Source organism: Hippocampus comes, unplaced genomic scaffold, assembly GCF_001891065.2.
Source record: "Hippocampus comes isolate QL1 unplaced genomic scaffold, H_comes_QL1_v1.1 scaffold86, whole genome shotgun sequence".
NCBI lineage: Eukaryota > Metazoa > Chordata > Actinopteri > Syngnathiformes > Syngnathidae > Hippocampus > Hippocampus comes.
This window is the reverse complement of record NW_017805882.1, coordinates 1400582-1418937: the sequence shown is the minus strand read 5'-3', so window position 1 is coordinate 1418937 and position 18356 is coordinate 1400582. Positions and strand designations below refer to the sequence as shown.

Sequence of the window (18356 nt, the reverse complement as noted above, 5' to 3'; positions counted from 1 at the left end):
TATATATATATATATATATTTATATACTGTGTGTGTGTAATACTGATCATGTGCTTGAAAACCTATTTTTCCAACTTCAAAATGGGTAAAGTCCATCTTAACAATTGTCATGTCATGACTCAATTGCAATTGAGGATGCATTCTTATTTTTGTTTTCCTAGTGGACTTTAGAATCACCGCTCTTCTCCCATATTTTTACTAACATGCCTTGACATGAAGACCACGTGACCTCATGTAACTTATTGCGACATGTTAGCATGCATTGGGGTGTGCACAAGCCACTTGTTTTAACTGCTGCGAAACACTTCCAGTGGTGTTATGCTTGGCCATTTAAACAAAAATACAGGCTGAGCTGCTTTCTCATGGTAAAAGTGAAAGCTCAACTTATACCTCAAAGCCAGACTACTGACGGGACAAAAATATAGGTTGATTCTAATGACATCCTTTACAATTTCACTGGCGAGCAAGAAGTTTGCTCTAAAATGAAAGTTATTTATTAAGAGAGTACATTTTTTGACAGTAAATAAAGCCTCAGATGGACAAGCATGCTGAACAAGCTTATTTATAGTACAGCTTTAAATCAGAACTATGACAAAGGCATACAGAACTGGTAATCTATATTTAAAAACACTTCAGGGAACAAGCTCTAACAAACGCAAAAATGATTTGCTGTGACAAAAACAAACAACATTCCAGTATGAGAGACATTTAAAGACTTTTCTCTTCACATGTGGTGTGCCGGGATCCTAATGAAGGGTGAACACTCAGAACTTGGTGGCCCAGTGATCCAAGAAAAGCAGCACAAGTGCATGACTAATAATTTGTGCCACTGTTTCCAGGATATGAGGTCTGGTTTTGTCCTGTGTAGGTCTGGTAGGAGCCATAGCCCTGTTGAGTGCTCCAATTTGACTGGTTTGACCAACCTGTGGAGGGAGATCAAATTATCACCTTGGACCAAGTCACTAACATGGGATGACGGCAGGGTATTCAAAGACTAAATAGTCAAAGCCAGCTATCGGTAGCCTTAGTACTGACCATAATTACTATATACTTGGGTCCCCACAACTGAGCTGGGGTAAGCAGTGCTGTACATGGAGTAGTTGCCTCCCTGTACTGAAACCTCCGTCTGGCCTTGAGTAAGCATCTTCTTCTTTTCATCCCCGTAGCCATAACTGTAGGGACTCTGTTGGTCAGCAGGCGGGGGTGTTGACTTGTAACTTGTCGCTGTGCTTGTGCTGGCATTGGTACTGGAGACGGGTGGGGAGGAGAAAGTGGTGGCGCTTGTCTCTGGGTAAAATGTGCCGTAGCCAGTACTGCCTCCCGTGCTGCCAGTATTAACGGCGGCTGCGGCTTTGGTGGCAACTGTGGTCTCGGCTCCATTGTTGCCGTACAATTTATCTGGAAGAAAGGGAAGTGTTGAAGAAGATCAAAGCGTGTTTCAAATAGATTGCTACATTGACTTACGAGTGCGTCGACATCAGAGCTTTAAGAGTTACTTGATCTTTTTTGTTGTGTCAAATACCAGTACCGTACTTCAAACCAATACGTTTAAAAGCGGGGTTGAAACATTTTCGTCTTTTAAGATGGAAAGACAGACATTTTTTTTTTTTTGTATTCAATATATGTGTTGAAACGTGACATGTTTTAGTTCTAAGAACTCTGGTGCTATTTTTCCAACAATGTGGTTTGTTTGCTTACGTGTGAATGCTATTACATGAATGCTGGTGCACAGATGGTCAAGTGGGTCTCTGCTTTGAACCAAACACGCAGAGCCAATACGAAAACAACAATGGGATCATTAGGAAATCCAAGCACTCTTAATATTCCATTGACAAGGAGGTAAAACATCCTTGTCGGAACAAGTGTTTTGAAAGCTGCTATTTCCTTGCGGCATACAGTATCTGCATCTGTGTGCGCAACCTTATCTCGAACGACATCAAGACAACATCACTGCTTTGGAAGCTTGAGTTTTGCGGCACGATATCCACCGACCGGCCACAACAATATGATTACCTGCACAATCTGATTAGATATAATACATCAGCTCTATCACATGGGCATCTCGACTGGGATGCCTGCATGTGCTGTGTGCAAATCAAAACATACAGATGAGTCCATGCTCAATTTCCCCTTGAGGAATTTCTATCAATGAAAAAAAAAATTACAAATATCTTGATCGTTATCACCTTTGCAGCAGTGGAAAACTGTAATACATCAAACAAACAATATTTCAACACTCATTCAGCTAAATGAAGCAACGACAATGTTAGAAACGCCTCTCAACATAATATAATGTAGTTGTACAGTATACGACGGCAAACGACAAGTCCAACCATGACAGTGTCGTAAATGCTTCACGTTTGATGTACACGCTTGTATTGGCAGGTGATCTCAACGCCATGCCAGGTCTGAATTCACTGCACAAGTCTCCTCGAGGGCTGCTATCCTGCATGTTTTAGAGGTTTCCCTCCTGCAACTCACCTGATTTTATAGATGAGCTGAATGAGCTTCAAGGGGATGTCCACCCCCAAATTTTCTTTACAGTAACGTAATCTATGCGCCTCCACTACTCTAAACAGAGCATTCTAATTAAAATGGTGTTTGTTGAATAAGAGTCAAGCAGTAAAATCCACCTGCTTTTGTCCAACTCAGGGGCCGTCCATTTTGCCACGTGCTGTCGACTGAAAATGACATCACAGTTGCTCAAGGGCTCAGGTCAGAACCAATCAATCATAGCTCAACTGAAGAAAACAGATGAGCCGTGTTTAGACTTTTGGGGCCATATAGAACATACTGTAAAGACAATTTTCGGGTTGACTTCCACTTCAAAAGATGTAGGCACATATAACATGTGTTGTAATTCCTACGCTGTTCACCTGATTTGGATGTAAATACCCTCAAATTAGAACTCACAGCCTGCACTTGCAACACAGTTTTATTTCAAATCCGCTGGGGTTTTGTACAAAGATGGAATCCTTAAAATTATACATACGTCCAAACATTTGTGGACCTGACTGCAATTAATAACACATGCAGTCAAAATGTAATGTATTTCACAAACAAAGCTGTGCACAGTCCATCAAGACCAAAGAAAATAATGCTGAATTGTTGTGTTCTTAGACCTTGGAATGAAGCACATCAGCTTCATGATGCTACTGAACATGAGATGCATTGTTGCGATACAGGTTATAGTTACTTAGTAGGGGGTCTTACGAAAACCGCCCTGAACCGGTCGAAAATCATTTTTTGATTTAAAAGATCGGAGTGCATCAAATCGACCAGAATCATTCCGCAAATATATCAAGACATGTATCAAATTGTCTTTTGTTGGGAGAAATATACAGTATACATTACTGACCATTTCATTCAAGTGCATGTAAAATGACGGCAAAAAAGTCATTGCATCTTACACTCTCAAACTGAGACATACCAAATCAAATTGTAATCCCACTAAATCAAACAGCATCGAAGCTTTCCCCTTTGAAATTGGACCCTCCTTGAATCGCTTCGCACCACACGTATCGAAAACCGTATTGAATTGTCTTTTGTGGAGACATGGACACCCGTATTAGTTAATGATATGTGTTTTGTTAAATTTGACACAGCGGCACAATTGACCCATTTGCAGAGCACCGAGATGAGAATGTTACCTTCAGTGGTACAGAATACAAAGTTAAGGAAGCCGGTTGGGATATACTTACGATAGCCTTTACTGGAGTTGCTCCCATAACTGTAGTTGGCTTTTAAAATAAAGGGAATATATTCACCATCAGTCACCTCACACATTAGCTGTGCTGAGTAATTGAAAAGGGAGAGCATTGAGTTCCTTACTTTTGTTGTAAACGGGTCCTGAAGAATAGCCTCTGCCCCTGCCTCTCCCTCGACCTCTGCCATGGCCCCAGTCAGGAGCTCCGGAATCTGAAGGAATCCCACGAATAGTACCGAAGCCTGGGATGTGCTGTTAAAATAATTACCACTCATGATTCAACATTAATGTCTATGTTTGGTTAGAATTGGACTTATTAATTCATGTTTTGAGGGTCACTTCATTTCTTCTACTCCGATTCTGAAATGTCAACACATCATAAAAAGTTCTACAAAAATCGATGTAGTGCAGGGTTATAATACTTTGGGCTTTTTCTTTGTAGTGCTTTTACACGCACACGCACGAACGATCGGTATTGTCATCTTAAAACCCTGATTGGAACACCCCAAATCAGGGGTCGGGAACCTGTGGCTCGCGAGCCAGGTGTGGCTCTTTTGAGGATTGCATCTGGCTCGCAGATAAAACAAAATACTGTATTCTCCTGATTTAATCCATCCATCCATTTTACACCGCCCCCAAGTGGCCAATGACACCAGACGAAGGAGGATTCAAAAGTATTTGATGTAGTGTGACAAAAACTGGAATACTTTCTGATTACATCAACATCCAATGTTTTTCGAAAGTAACACATATTATGGAGTGTTATCATTCCTCATTAATATACATATTACAATATTTTTAGTTTAATATTTTGGTAACGCTGGAACAAATTATGCCCAGAGGGAAAGTCAATTTGTGCTCCACTCTCGTGTGTTGGGTGCAATTACCATGTCCGTGTAAGTCAGCTTTTTTGTTCTCTTGGGCATGAGAGGTGTTTCTGGGAACAGCTGGTCCAGAGCGGCGAGGGCAGCGTAGGCCTTTGCCTCCTTCTTGTTTGACCCCCTCCCTTTGAACTTTTGTCCATCGACTTCCACCTGGCAGACAGGGACAGACAGGTGTGACCGCCCACGGTTGACTTTTTAAGCATCAACGTGCATTGTGTGCGAGACGCTGTCAGATCACCTCCATGACAAAGCACTTCTCATGAGAGCCACCTGTCTCGGCAGATAATTCATACTTGAGACTACGTCTTTTCTCATTCAACTCCATGACAGGGTTCTTTCCATTCTTGGTCAGGATAGGACCCTGAGTACCCTGTTTAAAACAGACAAACAGCGCAGAAAAAAATCCTTTAGTCCATTTCACTAGTGTCATTTAAGTGAACAAAATATTTTGAAAAGATCACTGGAGAGGCAGAGATCCAACACACATCATCTGATGTGCTGGAAGCACTTGTTACTTCTTGGCCATCATCAGCTTTGGGCTCGGACTTGGCGTCTGAACCTGTTGGAAGACCAAGATCTTGCAGGACCTATGAAATATAAATAAGTAAACCAGTTTAGGTTCTGAGAGCTGGCATTACATTGTTTACATTAAAAGAAACTTGCCTTGGTGGCTACATTAAGCTTGGCCGCTCGTTTTGAGGGCCCAGTAGATTCATAGGTTTTCCCATTTACATCTACAGCCATGGCAAATACTGGCTCATGGACTGGACCTGTCTGAGAGGTGAGGCGGTAGTCCAGGCCTGGCCGGTACTGGTTCAGACGCATCACGGCGTTCATGCTCAGATCATCTGTCACTAGAGGAAATGCAGATCTTTGTCAGTAACCTAGGGACGTGGGGCTTTGTTTTTCTAGCTTGGAGTGTAAGCATTGTCTGATGGTTTTCTTTTTTCTTTTTGTTCCAAATGCATGAGTAGTGGATTATAGATTACATGATTTCCGAGGAAAACGCTTCTGGAATTTGAGGAACTTCCTCTGTTTGCTATTTAAGGAGGACGCATCCGTTCCTGTTGCCATTTCGGTGTAGGATCTTTTAGCCGAAGGAGAGGGTCCAGACGGGTCTCCATGAGCTGGAAAACAATACAATCAACAAACATATAAAATTAAAGACAAAATTGTGAATTGATTTAAAACAGAGCAAAATACCTTGGAAGATTTTTGCGCTGGCTCCTTGTACTTTCCATGGCCTACCAGGTTTTGCTTCAATCCCCAAAACTTTGTACATCATTCCAAAGGCACACAGTCTTAATGCCAACTATAGAAAGAAAAAATAAATAGTATGAGTTAGATTAGATTAGATATCCTTTATTTGTCCCACACTGGGGAAATTTACAGCCTTCAGCAGCAAGATTGTGGGTAGAAAGAAGAGAAAAGAAAACACAGTTCAATTAAGTGCAATATAAATACAAACATGGATAAGGTCAATAATTAAGTGCAATATAATACAATAGTCACAGTACTATTCACATATGTTGTCATATCATTTAAATAATTCTATGATTTATTTATTTATTCATTTTTTATTCAGCAGCCTGACAGCAGTCGGTAGGAACGAGTGGCGGTATCTCTCCGTCTTGCAACGCGGGTGTAACAGTCTCTGACTGAAGGAACTACCGAGTGCTGTCAGGGCTGGCTGGAGGGGGTGGGAGGGACTGTCCAACATAGCTTTTAGCTTAGCTAGCATCCTGCTGTTGCCCACCTCCTCCAGAGTGTCGAGGGAGCAGCCCAGGACAGAACCAGCCTTCCTGACTAGTCGCTCTAATCTCTTCCTGTCCCGGGCCGAGATGCTGCCTGACCAGCAGACAATGCCATAATGGATGGCCGAGGCCACCACCAAGTTATAGAAAGTCTTAAGGAGTGACCCCTGAACCCCAAAAGGTTCAGGGGTCACTCCTTAAGACTAGGGACGTCCCGATCATATTTTTTCGTGCACCCGTGTCCGAGTCGTTTGTTTTACCTGCCATCACCGAATCACAAACCACTATCTCGGCACAGCATTAAAGGGGAAGTAGTCAAGTAAAAATTTTGTCTATACAGTAAATATTCCCATCCCCGGAATTCTATGAAAAGGCATTTCCTTCACCCGGAACAAAAACCTATGCATTAACATTTTGACTACGATATTACACGTTACCGGAACTTACGTCAGCGGAAATTCCACTACCCGTAACCTGGATTGAGACGTCATGCCGCGGGAGCTTCAATACACGCAACGCCCACCCGATGCTACGGAAAGACACAACGCTGGGACACATTTTCACTTCGCGTTTTTCGATCATCAGATTCGAAACGACGACGTGTAAGTGAGTTTTTATTGGCGTGCGTTTTACTGTAATTGTGAATGATTTTAACTTGATTCACTTAACGTCCTGTAGAACGCGGCACTAGCTTAAAAGCAGCACCCACTCGACACGACCGAAGAAACGCGTTCGCTTCGCCGTTTTCATTCATCAGATTCGAAACGAAGACGTGTAAGTGACTTTTTATTGGCGTGCGTTTTACTGCAATTGCGAAAGATTTTAACTTTATTCACTTACGTCGTGTAGATCATGGCATCGAAACGTAGAAGAACTATAATGACTGGAGCGGAGCGAGTGAAATGCATCCGTTTGAGCGAGGCTGGACACAAAGTTAAAAACATCCAGCAGACTCTTGGAGTCGGAAAGACGCAAATCTACGAAACTTTAAAAAAAACAAGGCATCGATTCAACTCCTGATGACAAGCCACTATCCAGCGAGGAAGCAATGCAAATGGCAACAAAAATCCGTCAGTATGCACAAGAATTACCAGACATCGGTGATCAACGGGACAGTTACTTGCAACTAGCAAGAAAACTGTATGACATGCAGGCAAACATTGTCATAAACCAAAGAATGCATCCAACAAAACAATCCAAAATAGACACATTTTTTCCCAAGACAGAAAAAAATAAACATTAAAATACTGTACGTATTTTACTGTTGTGATTTTTTTTTGGATACGCCTGCATTGCAGTTTTTGTTGTATAAACAGTTTTTGGACAGTATATTTTTGTATTTTATTGATTGTGTTGTTACACGTGCATTTTGTCAACATACTTGCAGGTTCATAAAGGACATGTACCATGCTCATTTCCCAAATGAGGAATTTCTGTTATCAGGACAAATTGGACAGCGCAAACACGAGTCCGCACTAGAGAATATTTACTATATACTATGTCCTATGCAGCGCCACACATCTAAACACGTCATCCATCCATCCATCCAATCTCTACCGCTTATCCGGGGCCGGGTCGCGGGGGCAACAGATTTAGCAGGAAAGTACAGATTTCCCTTTCGCCAGCTACTTCTTCCAGCTTTTCCGTGGTATCCCAAGGCATTACCATTCTCCAGTGTGTCCAGGGTCATCCACGGGACCTCCTGCTGGTGGGACATGCCAGGAACACCTCCCCAAGGAGGTGTCCAGGAGGCATCCTAATCAAGATACCTGAGCCACCTCATCTGGCTCCTTTCAACATGGAGAAGTGGCTCAACTCTTGAGCCCCTCTCTGATGACAAAGCTTCTCACCTCAGCACTAAGGGAGAGCCCGAACATGCTGCAGAGGAAAACTCATTTTGGCCGCGTGTATCCGGGATCTCGTTCTTTTAGTCACGACCCATAGCTTGTGACCACATGTGATGGTAAGAACGTAGATCGACCGTCAAGTGAAATCTTCGGCTTTGGGCTCAGCTCCTTCTTCACCACGACAGATTGATACAAAGTCCATGTCACAGCAGATGCTGCACCGATCCGCCTGTCAATCTCCCACTCTATCCTGCCCTCACTCATGAACAAAACCCCAAGATATTTAAACTCCTCCACTTGAGGTAAGACCTCATATCCCTGACGGAGGGCACTTCATCATTTTCCGACCGAGGGCCGTTGTTACAGATTTGGAGGTGCTGATTTTCATCGCAACCACTTCACACTCCGCTGAAAACTGCTGCAATCAGAGTTGGAGATGCCGAGACATCACCACATCATCTGCAAAAATCAGATATGCAATACTGAGGCCACCAAACCGGACCCCCTCAACGTATTGGCTCCACCTAGAAATTCTGTCCATAAAGGTTATGAACAGAATCGGTGACAAAGGGCAGCCTTGGCGAAGTCCAACCCTCACTGGAAACGAGTCCGACTGACTGTCAGCAATACAAACCAAACTCTGACATCGGTGTTATTGGGAATGGACAGCCCATAGCAGGGGGGTCAATACTCCATACTCCCGAAGCACCCCTCACAGAACTCCCTGAGGGACACGGTCGAATGCCTTCTCCAAGTCCACAAAGCACACGTAGACTGGTTGGTTGAACTCCCATGCACCCTCGAGCGTATAGTTTTGGATTATTTGGTCATTTTGTGACATTTTAAAATTCCAAAATATTAAGAAAACTGACCCCCCCCCACCCCCCATCTCCAGTCAGATGAAAATCGCATGATCGTCCCAGATTTTCAATCATGTGACTGGCCCCGATCTCCGATCAGATGATTGGCCCCGATTTAAGATCACGTGATTGGATTGCGACATCCCTAGGTACTCTTGCCAACCTTGATATGCAAACTCATTTTACCTGAGCACTCTGAGTTGTGTCTTCACGCTGTTGCAAGGTGAGACTTCCAAGGACATCAATGGGTTCCTTCTCACAGGGATCTTTAATTCCAGGACCATCTATGGTCAAATATAAAATCGAATTAGGATCTTAACTCATCTCAATTGCATTTATAGCATAGCCAATTTCATTATAATAATATTCCAAAGACATATTTAAGCTTACCAGCCAATAGGATTCCAGAGGCAAGGCACTCAAGAACCCTACGGAACGCCTCGCCTGGGCCTAGTGGTCTCTCAGATGTACTGATGGCCTTTTCTGCAAGCAATTCAAGAGGCTGTGCAAGAAGAGACAAGAGGACCACAATGCAAACTTCAGAGCAAAGACCTCCGCCAACACTTAAAACTTCAGCTCAACTTCAAAACTGGATTTGACTATGGGTATTGGTTAATATTTCTTAGCTTTGGCTCCAAAAGGAAATTTTACAATAATCAATTAGCTGTTAAAATCATATTTCAATCAAGTAAAGCAGTAGTTTGGTTTGTTTTAAATGAAGTATGCATTGTATTGTCAAAAGCTGCAAAGGTCCTGAAATAGTCATCTACCAACGTACATGCATGCATCACCGAAATAATTTGAGCACCATTTCCTTTTGGTGACAGCCAGAGTAGCACAGCATGCTAATAGTTGTGTTACACAGTATGTAATGAATGGAAACAAATACAACGGCTTATGATGATGAGGGGATTTAACATTCTGTATGCATGGTAGATAAAAAAAAACACTCTATATTATTCCTTGGTCTGATTGTGCGTGTGAATGGTTGTTGGTCTGTGTGTACCCTGTGATTAGCTGGTGACCAGTTCAGGGTGTACCCCAAGGGTGTCACACAGGTTTTTGTCGCGGGCCACAGTACAGTTATTCAGTTACAGTTTTCTCTCGGAGGGCCGTTATGACTTTGAACACATATAAATGTATGCCTGCCTGATGTTATCACTTTTACACAACAAATTGATGGTTATGTTTTGAAATCAGAAGCCAGTAAATTGTTTGTTCACCTATGTTTCAGTTTATTTTAAAGGGGGATTGGTAATTAAAAAATCTTGCAGTTTCTCATATCTATGTCAGTGTTGTGAAGACAATTTGCATGAAACATTAAGTTAACAGACATGATTTGCCTTCGTGGGCTACATGATTTCGCGGGCCACATCTGGCCGCTGGGCCTTGAGTTTGACACGTCTGGTGTACCCTGTCTGTATCAGCTGGGATAGACTCCAGCACATCTGCAAACCTAGTGAGGATAATCAGTTCAGATAACGCAGGGGTCTTCAATCCTTCCACAAGGGCCGATGTCCGACTTGTTTTCCATCTCTCCCTGCTGCAACACACCTGATTCAAACGATCAGATAAATAGCAAGCTCTGCAGAAGCTGGATACCGTTCTTAATAATATGAATCAGGTATGTCAGCAGCAGGGATAGATGGAAAATTCTACTATTATTTCAAAAGTGTGCTTACCCATCCTGAAAGCGGCGCCCAAGTAGGAACACGGATACACAAATCCCTCAAGACCCGGATCACAATGACAGCAGACTTCAGGTTATTGACTTTGGCCTGGAGACACAAATAAGGTGGTTGAGTTTAAGCTGTATCATCTCCACATTCTTTTTCTAATTTCTTCCAAAGACCAAGAGCAAAGCACAGAGAGGCGAGCAATTCTCTGTGACATGAACGGTAACGACAGGATGCGCTGATAGTTGTGATTTAAAAACAAATAAAGACAGAAAAAGAAAAAAAAAAGAAAAAGGACCAGGTAGGTCTGTAATTTAGTATAAGGGAGCAGTTAATTTCTCATCATTTCAACTAGTCAAAGCGCCACTTTAAAGATGATCGACTACAACAACTGACACTCAAAATGTTTGTTTTTCTCCTTAAGGAGAGAAAATCAAAGGCATTCAAAGATACAGTTGAACGTTATGTACAAATAATGACGTGAATGCAAACCTGGAACCACTTGGCGTGGCGGAGAGACGCCAAGGAACTTAGGCATTTCTGTCTGTCCAGAACATCCGGCAGATCGTTGTCTGTTTGCGATTCTATTGACGAGGTGGAGTAAGAAGAAAAGGTACAGTTTGACCAAGGGGGTTGATTCTGTCTTGCAGCTTAGGGAGCAGCAGCCTTCCACAAACCCAGAGCAGTAGGGAGATGAGGTCTAATAGTCATAAGAACATCTTTGAGTGAAATGGTCACTTATCATAAAAATTGCCATTGCAATTGGGCCATCCTGACATGCTTTTGCTCGCATGTGGCAGTTTCAGGTGTAAAATCGCTTCAAAGACCCCCCTTCCCTTAGCTCAGTGGCTCGGGTGGGCTGCTTTCCCCCCCATCCTGAGACAGCATGTCCAGTTGGTCAAAGGTCCAGCCGTCCTAAAAAAAAAAGCTTGACAAACTCCAAGTCAATCAGTGGGAAAGCACAGGAAAAACCTCCACGTCTGCTCTACTCTGCAGCAAAACTGATGGCAGGGCAGATTTTCGACATAATCCAGTGTTTGTTTACTAAACACTGTGGCTCAATGACTACACAGTATTGTTTAAAAAAACAAAAAAACATCAAGATCAACCAGCAGGTAGAGCAACCGCCACAGAACTGTGTGAGAATTGCTCAATGCCAACTACCGCTAGACTAGAAATGGATGGTCACAGACCTCACCCAAAAACCACCATTTCTTTATGATGTACCCGACACAGCATCATGTTGGGCAAAGGCTTCCAGGTCTTAGATAAATAGCTATTTTAATTTTTCTTTTAATTTAAAGCTACAGCATTTCTTCACTTGGGAAAAGGGAGAAACCCTTCAATTTTTGGTCACTTTGGAAACAGGTTTCATGAGAGACGGCTCACATGCTCTAGTCCAGGGGTCGGCAACCCAAAATGTTGAAAGAGCCATATTAGACCAAAAAAAAAACCCCTAAAAACAAAAAACATATGTCTGGAGCTGCAAAAAAATTAAAAGCCTCATATAGGCCTTATAATGACGGCAACACATGCTCAATGTATCTAGCTATATTAGCCTACTATGAAAATGACTAAGTGAAAAAGCAACTGATCAGGGTCAGCCTGGACCTGTTTCGGCAACATACAATCTGGAGGTAAAGCACTAGTCCTCCCCGCCCCTTTCTCTATCATCAGCAGCACAAAATATTACAAAGTGCAGTTCTGTTTCATGAACTATACCAGGACTACAATGTCTCCTTGTATAAGGCTTCAGTTTTCAGGCCAGTCCAAACGATTCACCTTGACTTTAAACTTCAAAAATAACTCTGACTCATACTTCACATTGCTAATCCTCGACCAAAATTCAGGTTGGATTTTGGTGATCAGTTTTGCTGCAGTGAGCGCAGATGCACACCTTCAGCATCAAGGACATTCAGAGCGCGCTGGGAAGACTTCAATTAAGGCATAAGCATTGAGGTTTTTTTCCCCCTTTTTTTTAAAAAAATAAAGAACTGAGGCATTATCGTCAACATGTATAACGTGAAACATTTACAACTTGGGTGGGGTTTGACTTACTACGTCAGTGGAACAGACCAGGATGTGTACACACCCATCAGATCTGTGTTAAAACTACTCTAGTGTACACTCACTCTCTTCTTGGGCCTCCACCCTAACTTGAGGAGATGTGAGATGGAGGGTGAGACTTAAAGCCAATGCCTTGGTGCTTTCCACTCTGATGGCTGCATCCTTTGGACAAGGGGTCACTGTGTACAAGCCGGCTGACTCAATCTGTTGCAAAGAGGAACAATGCTTCAGGCCAGAGATGGGCAACTTAAATGATGCATACAATACACATACAATGTGAACACTTCTTTTGGTTTTGTGTTTACTTTGACCATAAACCCCAACTAGGATGTCATTAAACAGCTTAAAGCATGCTCAGGGATGACAGAATCACATATGCTACATGTTTGCTGCGCAAGCAACATGGTGCATTCAGGCTACTTTCACAATGTAAATGCACCGCACCATTCTGCACGTTAATCATTTGGCTTCCATTATGATGTTTCAAGAATCAAGAGAAGCCAAAATGGAAATCATGATTTAATTTTAATTAAACATCCAGCCCTCGGATGGGTAGCAGTCCATCCATCATTGTCTCACTGAAGAGAATTGAATAGAATTTATTTATCCATCTATTGATGATTTCACAAGCAATTTAAAAACGGTTCATCCATGCCGTTGCTGTTGTACCTCTAAATGGTCTAGGAGACTCTCAGCCACCTGGTTTAGCAATGTGATGGTTGGCTTGTTGAGACAAAGCAGCACCAGTTCCAGGTTCAGGTCTCCTTTGAGCAGAAGTCCTTTGGCCAGCAGGCCAACCCTCATAATGCCATGCATTACACGATTTTCTGCATGAGCACTTGAAACAAATGAAACGGGGAAAAAGTTCAAAAGAGCAGAGGATTAACATGACAGAGTAGAGGATTAATGCTACCAGGTGTACCAATGGGGAGATATCATTGGGATAACTTACCTTTTGGTCTCTTTTGTTCCTTTATCCGAAGAGTCCATTTTCTCAGAAAGAGCTTTTAATGCACACTCCACATGTGAGACAATTGTCTGCACTGCGTCTAGTTCCTCTGCTGAGGGGTATATTTCAGAGTGTTTGGCCATCACACGGCGATCATTTGGCCCCGAGTGTATCTGGTTGTGCGAAACGCCCTTTAGTTTGAAGGGGTTGAAGTGAGGAGGAGAAAGGGGGGGGGGGGGGGGGGAAGAAATACATAAACTTTTTGTGGAACACAAAGCATAAATGAATTATTATCTACTATCAAATTCCCCATTTATCCATTGGTCCCTTTTATAAACCACTAATTGGAAGCTACAGCCAGTCCCGGCTGACTAAGAGTGAGAGGCAAATGATCCCAAACAAATAGTCACTCGTGCTGCTGTGGTTCACATAAGGTGCTTTTCCATTTGTCCCACTCCACACTGAGATGGGCTCGCTTGGCCCCGGATGTTCACTTTTCCATTCGACTTTTTTCGGGCCAAGCATTTCCAATGGATTCATTTTTCAGAAACATCTCGGAGTTGATTCTCAAAGTCCATAACAAAGTTGAACCATATTTACAGTTTCATATTTAATAATGGACGAATTTTTCATGATTTAATTTGAAACTTCTGCAACACACGCACTGCTTGCTCGCCGTATCTCATTCAGTTGAATGAGAGGTTTTCAGCAGCACACTAGATGGTGGCTTTGGGTGGCCACCAGAGGGCTTTAGATGCCACAGAGTGAGGATGGCAAGCTGTTGAGTTGGGAGAGGAAGCCAAATGAAGCAGCATGAGCTCTCTATTCAGAATGAATGACCATTGGCAGTGAGCTTCGCATGCCGCTCGCAAAATCACTATCACACTATCCATGCTAAGCATGGCTCAATATGGTTATAAGACACAAAACTTGTGCAGTGTCTGCACTGTATTTTTGTCTTGATGTCAGCCAGCTGGTGACTGTATTAACCCGGAAATTGATTTTTTTTGTCCATGTGAGAAAGCTTCTGAGGATTTGATTCGCTGTACTTTGCTCTCCATGTCATGCAACGGCAATTAGTATTGTGAATCGCTTCAAAAACTGTCCGAGACGTGCCACTTGTAAAATATTAAGACAAGCCGCAAACTTGCATAATACAATTGATCCCGCCAACGTCTCGCCACATGTTTGTTGAAATGGAAACGCAATAGCGGCGGTGTGGCTTGGTGTCGAGCATAGCGAAGTGGTGTGGGGCTGTTTGGAACTAACGGAAAAGCAGCATGACTGTATTCTTTGCACAGCAGGGATGGGATCAATTCCCACTCAAAGTGCTCTTTATTTGCCCTGTGAGTTGTGATGGGCTCCAGCCTCTCTGAATTAGAGAAGTGGTTAAAGAAAATAGATGGATGATCAACGGCCAGAAGAGGTGCAACGATTATTCGAGCAAACAACTAATCGGATTGAGAAATATTTTGATAGCCAATCGTTTAATTTAAAATTGTCCAAACGCGTGCAGCCTCTCAACAGTATACATTCTCAGACTTTTGTAGTTCTCCATGAAAGCAGGCATATTATCTTTGTGTTGGATCAAAATAAGACATTTTTAAAAATCTGCTTTACTTTGGAAAAGAATTATCAACATTTTTGCCCATTTTCTGACGTGTGACGGACCTAACCAGTGACTTAATCTTAAAGTTTGTGCACTTTCTGCACTGTCAATTGAAATAATGTTCTGGTTTTCAATGTGCAGTAATCCCTCGTCGCTTCCAGCGGCATGTTTTGCGGGTTTTTCCATAATACTGTATTCACCCCAAACATAATAAAACAAATTCAAAAATGAAAAAAAAAATACAGCCATATCAGCAGCCATACTGCAGAAAGACGCTTTGTTTCATGTTGATGCGCGGGAGAGGTTTCCCTGTATGCCGAACAAAGAGTTGATGTGAGGTTTTGTCCATGCCTCTCCTGTACTGTACATGCCATGGACACTCAAACAAGGTTTGTGTTTGGTTCGCGACACGACATCGACCAAAGAGAGCATGAGTGGATTTATCCCGTGAGTTGACGATTCTATGTCGCAGTTTTTAATCTTTCACGGGGGGGTTTGGTCCCCATTAACCGCAAAAGACGAGGGACCACTGTATTGCTGATTCATCATTGATGAACAGGTTAATCAATTAAAATAAATGTTAGTATCCACTCTACTGGCCAGTTGTGTGAAATGTGGCAAAAGCCCATCACTGTATCAAATAATCATTGTTTATGTGAGGTTAGGCTATCTATATTTAGTCCTCCGAATAATGCAAGCTACACAAAGAATTGGGAAGTGGAACATTAGAACTAACATTTCAGAAATGCACCAAAACAAGGTACACACGAACCAGGTTACGAACTAGCAGAATAAGAATATTTGATCATTATTGAAATTAACAGCTTTGAGAAAGCAGACTGAATGGCTAAACTCAAGATTTTGGGTCACTGGATAATAAAAGAGGAACCTTATTATATCGATTATCATCAGCTGTCGCCATTGTAGAAATGTAGTCATGGTAATTTCTCAGCTCCTCCTCGTAACACCGGCAGTCGTACCAGTAACGCAGCTCCTCGTATCTGCATGATATAGATGAGAGAGCCAATAAAGCAAGAATCTGCACACATTTTGCTAAAATGAGTTTCGCAAAGGTAGTCAACAGTCAATATGGTTGCAATATGTTGACCTATGTCGTGACACAATTCTCAACCTCTCCAATACATCACTAATGCTGCATTCCAACAAAGTGGTAAGTTTGACCTATCCTTCTCGGATTGTACCAGTTGCAACTTCAAAGTGTTCCAGGTGAATGTAAACAATAAGGATGGCTGATAGTAAATAATTGTTTTTTATTTTGTTCAACAATACACATGTTGACTTCTGGCAAAGCTTCCTACATAATTCGCTTTACTTGTATAAATAAGGAATGACTTAGAAGCATTTCATAGATTTTACTGAATAACTTTATGCAGGAAGATAGCGGCGTACCTTCAGTCCAAATCATCTTGTGATCGTTAAAGTTATGTCAAATAACTAAATTAATGCGATAATAAATAAATAAAGCTAAAGAGATGCTCATAACTTGCACCGTAAATTATGTTTTGCGGCCACGGTCTGTGCCTCCAGGGGGTCGCCATTGGTCAGATATACGCCGGTCGGCAAATTGGGTCGTTCTTTTCTTCGCAACTCGGACCTCACAAGTCAAATGGGTGTTCGAGTACAATTTTCTCTGTGTGGGGTCGTAAAGGTCCAACCTCCCACCTTCCTCGAATGCAGCAATATAGTGGAGGTGAAGTATAGCGGGCCCCTTAGCCGGGTCGTGCAATTGCACTGATGACAATCCACATGCGCAGAATTTTATCACAGTAATCTTTTACAGAAAAAAACGGACAAATGACATCAAAACAAATTTTAGAGGTGTACCTGTCAAATTCGTGCGGTAGTAACCGGTGGCCTTGTTGGATGAGGTTGTCCCAGTGTAGAAGCTCATCATAAGCTTGGTGTTCGTCCCATCTAGCCGCCATGCTACACGTCTCACAGATCGAAGCTACCAGGGCCCCCTGTGTTTGAAAACTCTTCTTCCTTTACTCCAAAGGCAGTAGTTGTTCGGTAGTGTAAGTGTTGTGTAAATCAAAACATTAATGCTTCCCTACGTGTTTGGTTAGCAGCATACTTTAAAAAATATACTTAGAAACTTGCTAGGCTAGCGTTTGTAGCTCGGGCATTGCTGGTGATCGAGGTTATCGTGGTCAAGTTGCTATGAAATACAGCAATTTGTCAGTATATAATCGACGTATGTCTAAAACAATTGCAAGTTAATCTGCGTGTAAACGGTTTACCTTCAAAATAGAAGAAAAACGGATTTATAATGTCGACCTTTCTGACAGAAACGTCGCTACCTTTTTGTCGTTAGCGATCGATGACGAGTCGCTTACATTTGACGTCACCAACCTGCGCGGTTGTCTGAAACATTCTTAAGAGAAAGATTGCCATTTGTAAGATTTCTCAACAACATTGCTGCTAACAACATTGCCACTTGACACGTTCGGAGTAAATGACCAGCGAGTGCTCTGACCAAATAAGAAAAGAACACAAAAGAAGACAACTAGCATCGCGTGGCAATTACGTTCCAGATAGGGCGTCTCTTTGTTGAACACTTTGGTTGCGTTTCCGCCATTTCGGATGTTGGGGTTGTCATACATTTATATAGCGGAAACGAGCAACGTTAGATATATACACAAGTTAATATCTTGATAAAATAACGCGTGGCTCCAAATTGGCCATAATAGATTAATACAACGAATATTTAAATGCTTGACGAAGACAAGTTATCTGATGGTTTTGATCTAAAATAATAGAGTTGGTGAGGCGTATGGATTATGTTTATAACTGCTCTTTAATGAGACTGAATTTCTGAGGCGTTAAAAAAAGAAACCACACTAGAAGCATAGCGCCTGCGCCCTCTAACGACCGTTCGTTCGTACCCAGAATTAATGCTGTTGAACGTGGCCTTCCCGAATCAACATTATGCATGTCTCGAAGAAGATAGTTTTAAAAAGCTCACGCGAAGTAAAACAGGATG

General features: G+C 42.3%; 1 protein-coding gene across 3 annotated transcripts; it reads right to left on the bottom strand.

Annotated features, from left to right (window-relative positions):
• Positions 1-451: 451 nt before the first annotated feature.
• Positions 452-17749, bottom strand: LOC109527355 (spermatid perinuclear RNA-binding protein-like). Of its 3 annotated transcripts, none has more exons than XM_019889235.1 (20): positions 17674-17749; positions 17198-17356; positions 16242-16353; positions 13747-13934; positions 13464-13632; positions 12860-12998; positions 11220-11311; positions 10734-10829; positions 9442-9553; positions 9238-9335; positions 5794-5902; positions 5580-5717; positions 5254-5444; positions 5076-5177; positions 4829-4960; positions 4594-4740; positions 3832-3958; positions 3702-3740; positions 1036-1398; positions 452-923 (listed from the first exon to the last, which is right to left on the bottom strand). In XM_019889235.1, the coding sequence occupies exons 2-20, from the start codon at positions 17296-17298 to the stop codon at positions 814-816; spliced, it is 2565 nt and encodes an 854-aa protein (XP_019744794.1). In that variant the 5' UTR covers positions 17299-17356; positions 17674-17749; the 3' UTR covers positions 452-813. The 3 variants fall into 3 exon arrangements, with proteins under 3 accessions (XP_019744794.1, XP_019744793.1, XP_019744795.1); XM_019889234.1 differs by having other exon boundaries at positions 17614-17723; XM_019889236.1 differs by lacking the exon at positions 3702-3740 and having other exon boundaries at positions 17198-17734.
• Positions 17750-18356: the final 607 nt, after the last annotated feature.

Excerpts from the sequence above, each read along its gene's own strand:
- LOC109527355 (XM_019889235.1), bottom strand. The coding sequence starts at position 17,298 with ATGGCGGCTAGATGGGACGAACACCAAGCTTATGATGAGCTTCTACAC. Across the intron at positions 11,312-12,859 it reads GGTGGAGGCCCAAGAAGAGA|AATCGCAAACAGACAACGAT; the intron begins GTGAGTGTACAC and ends CCTCGTCAATAG. Across the intron at positions 5,178-5,253 it reads AGCTTAATGTAGCCACCAAG|GTCCTGCAAGATCTTGGTCT; the intron begins GCAAGTTTCTTT and ends TATATTTCATAG.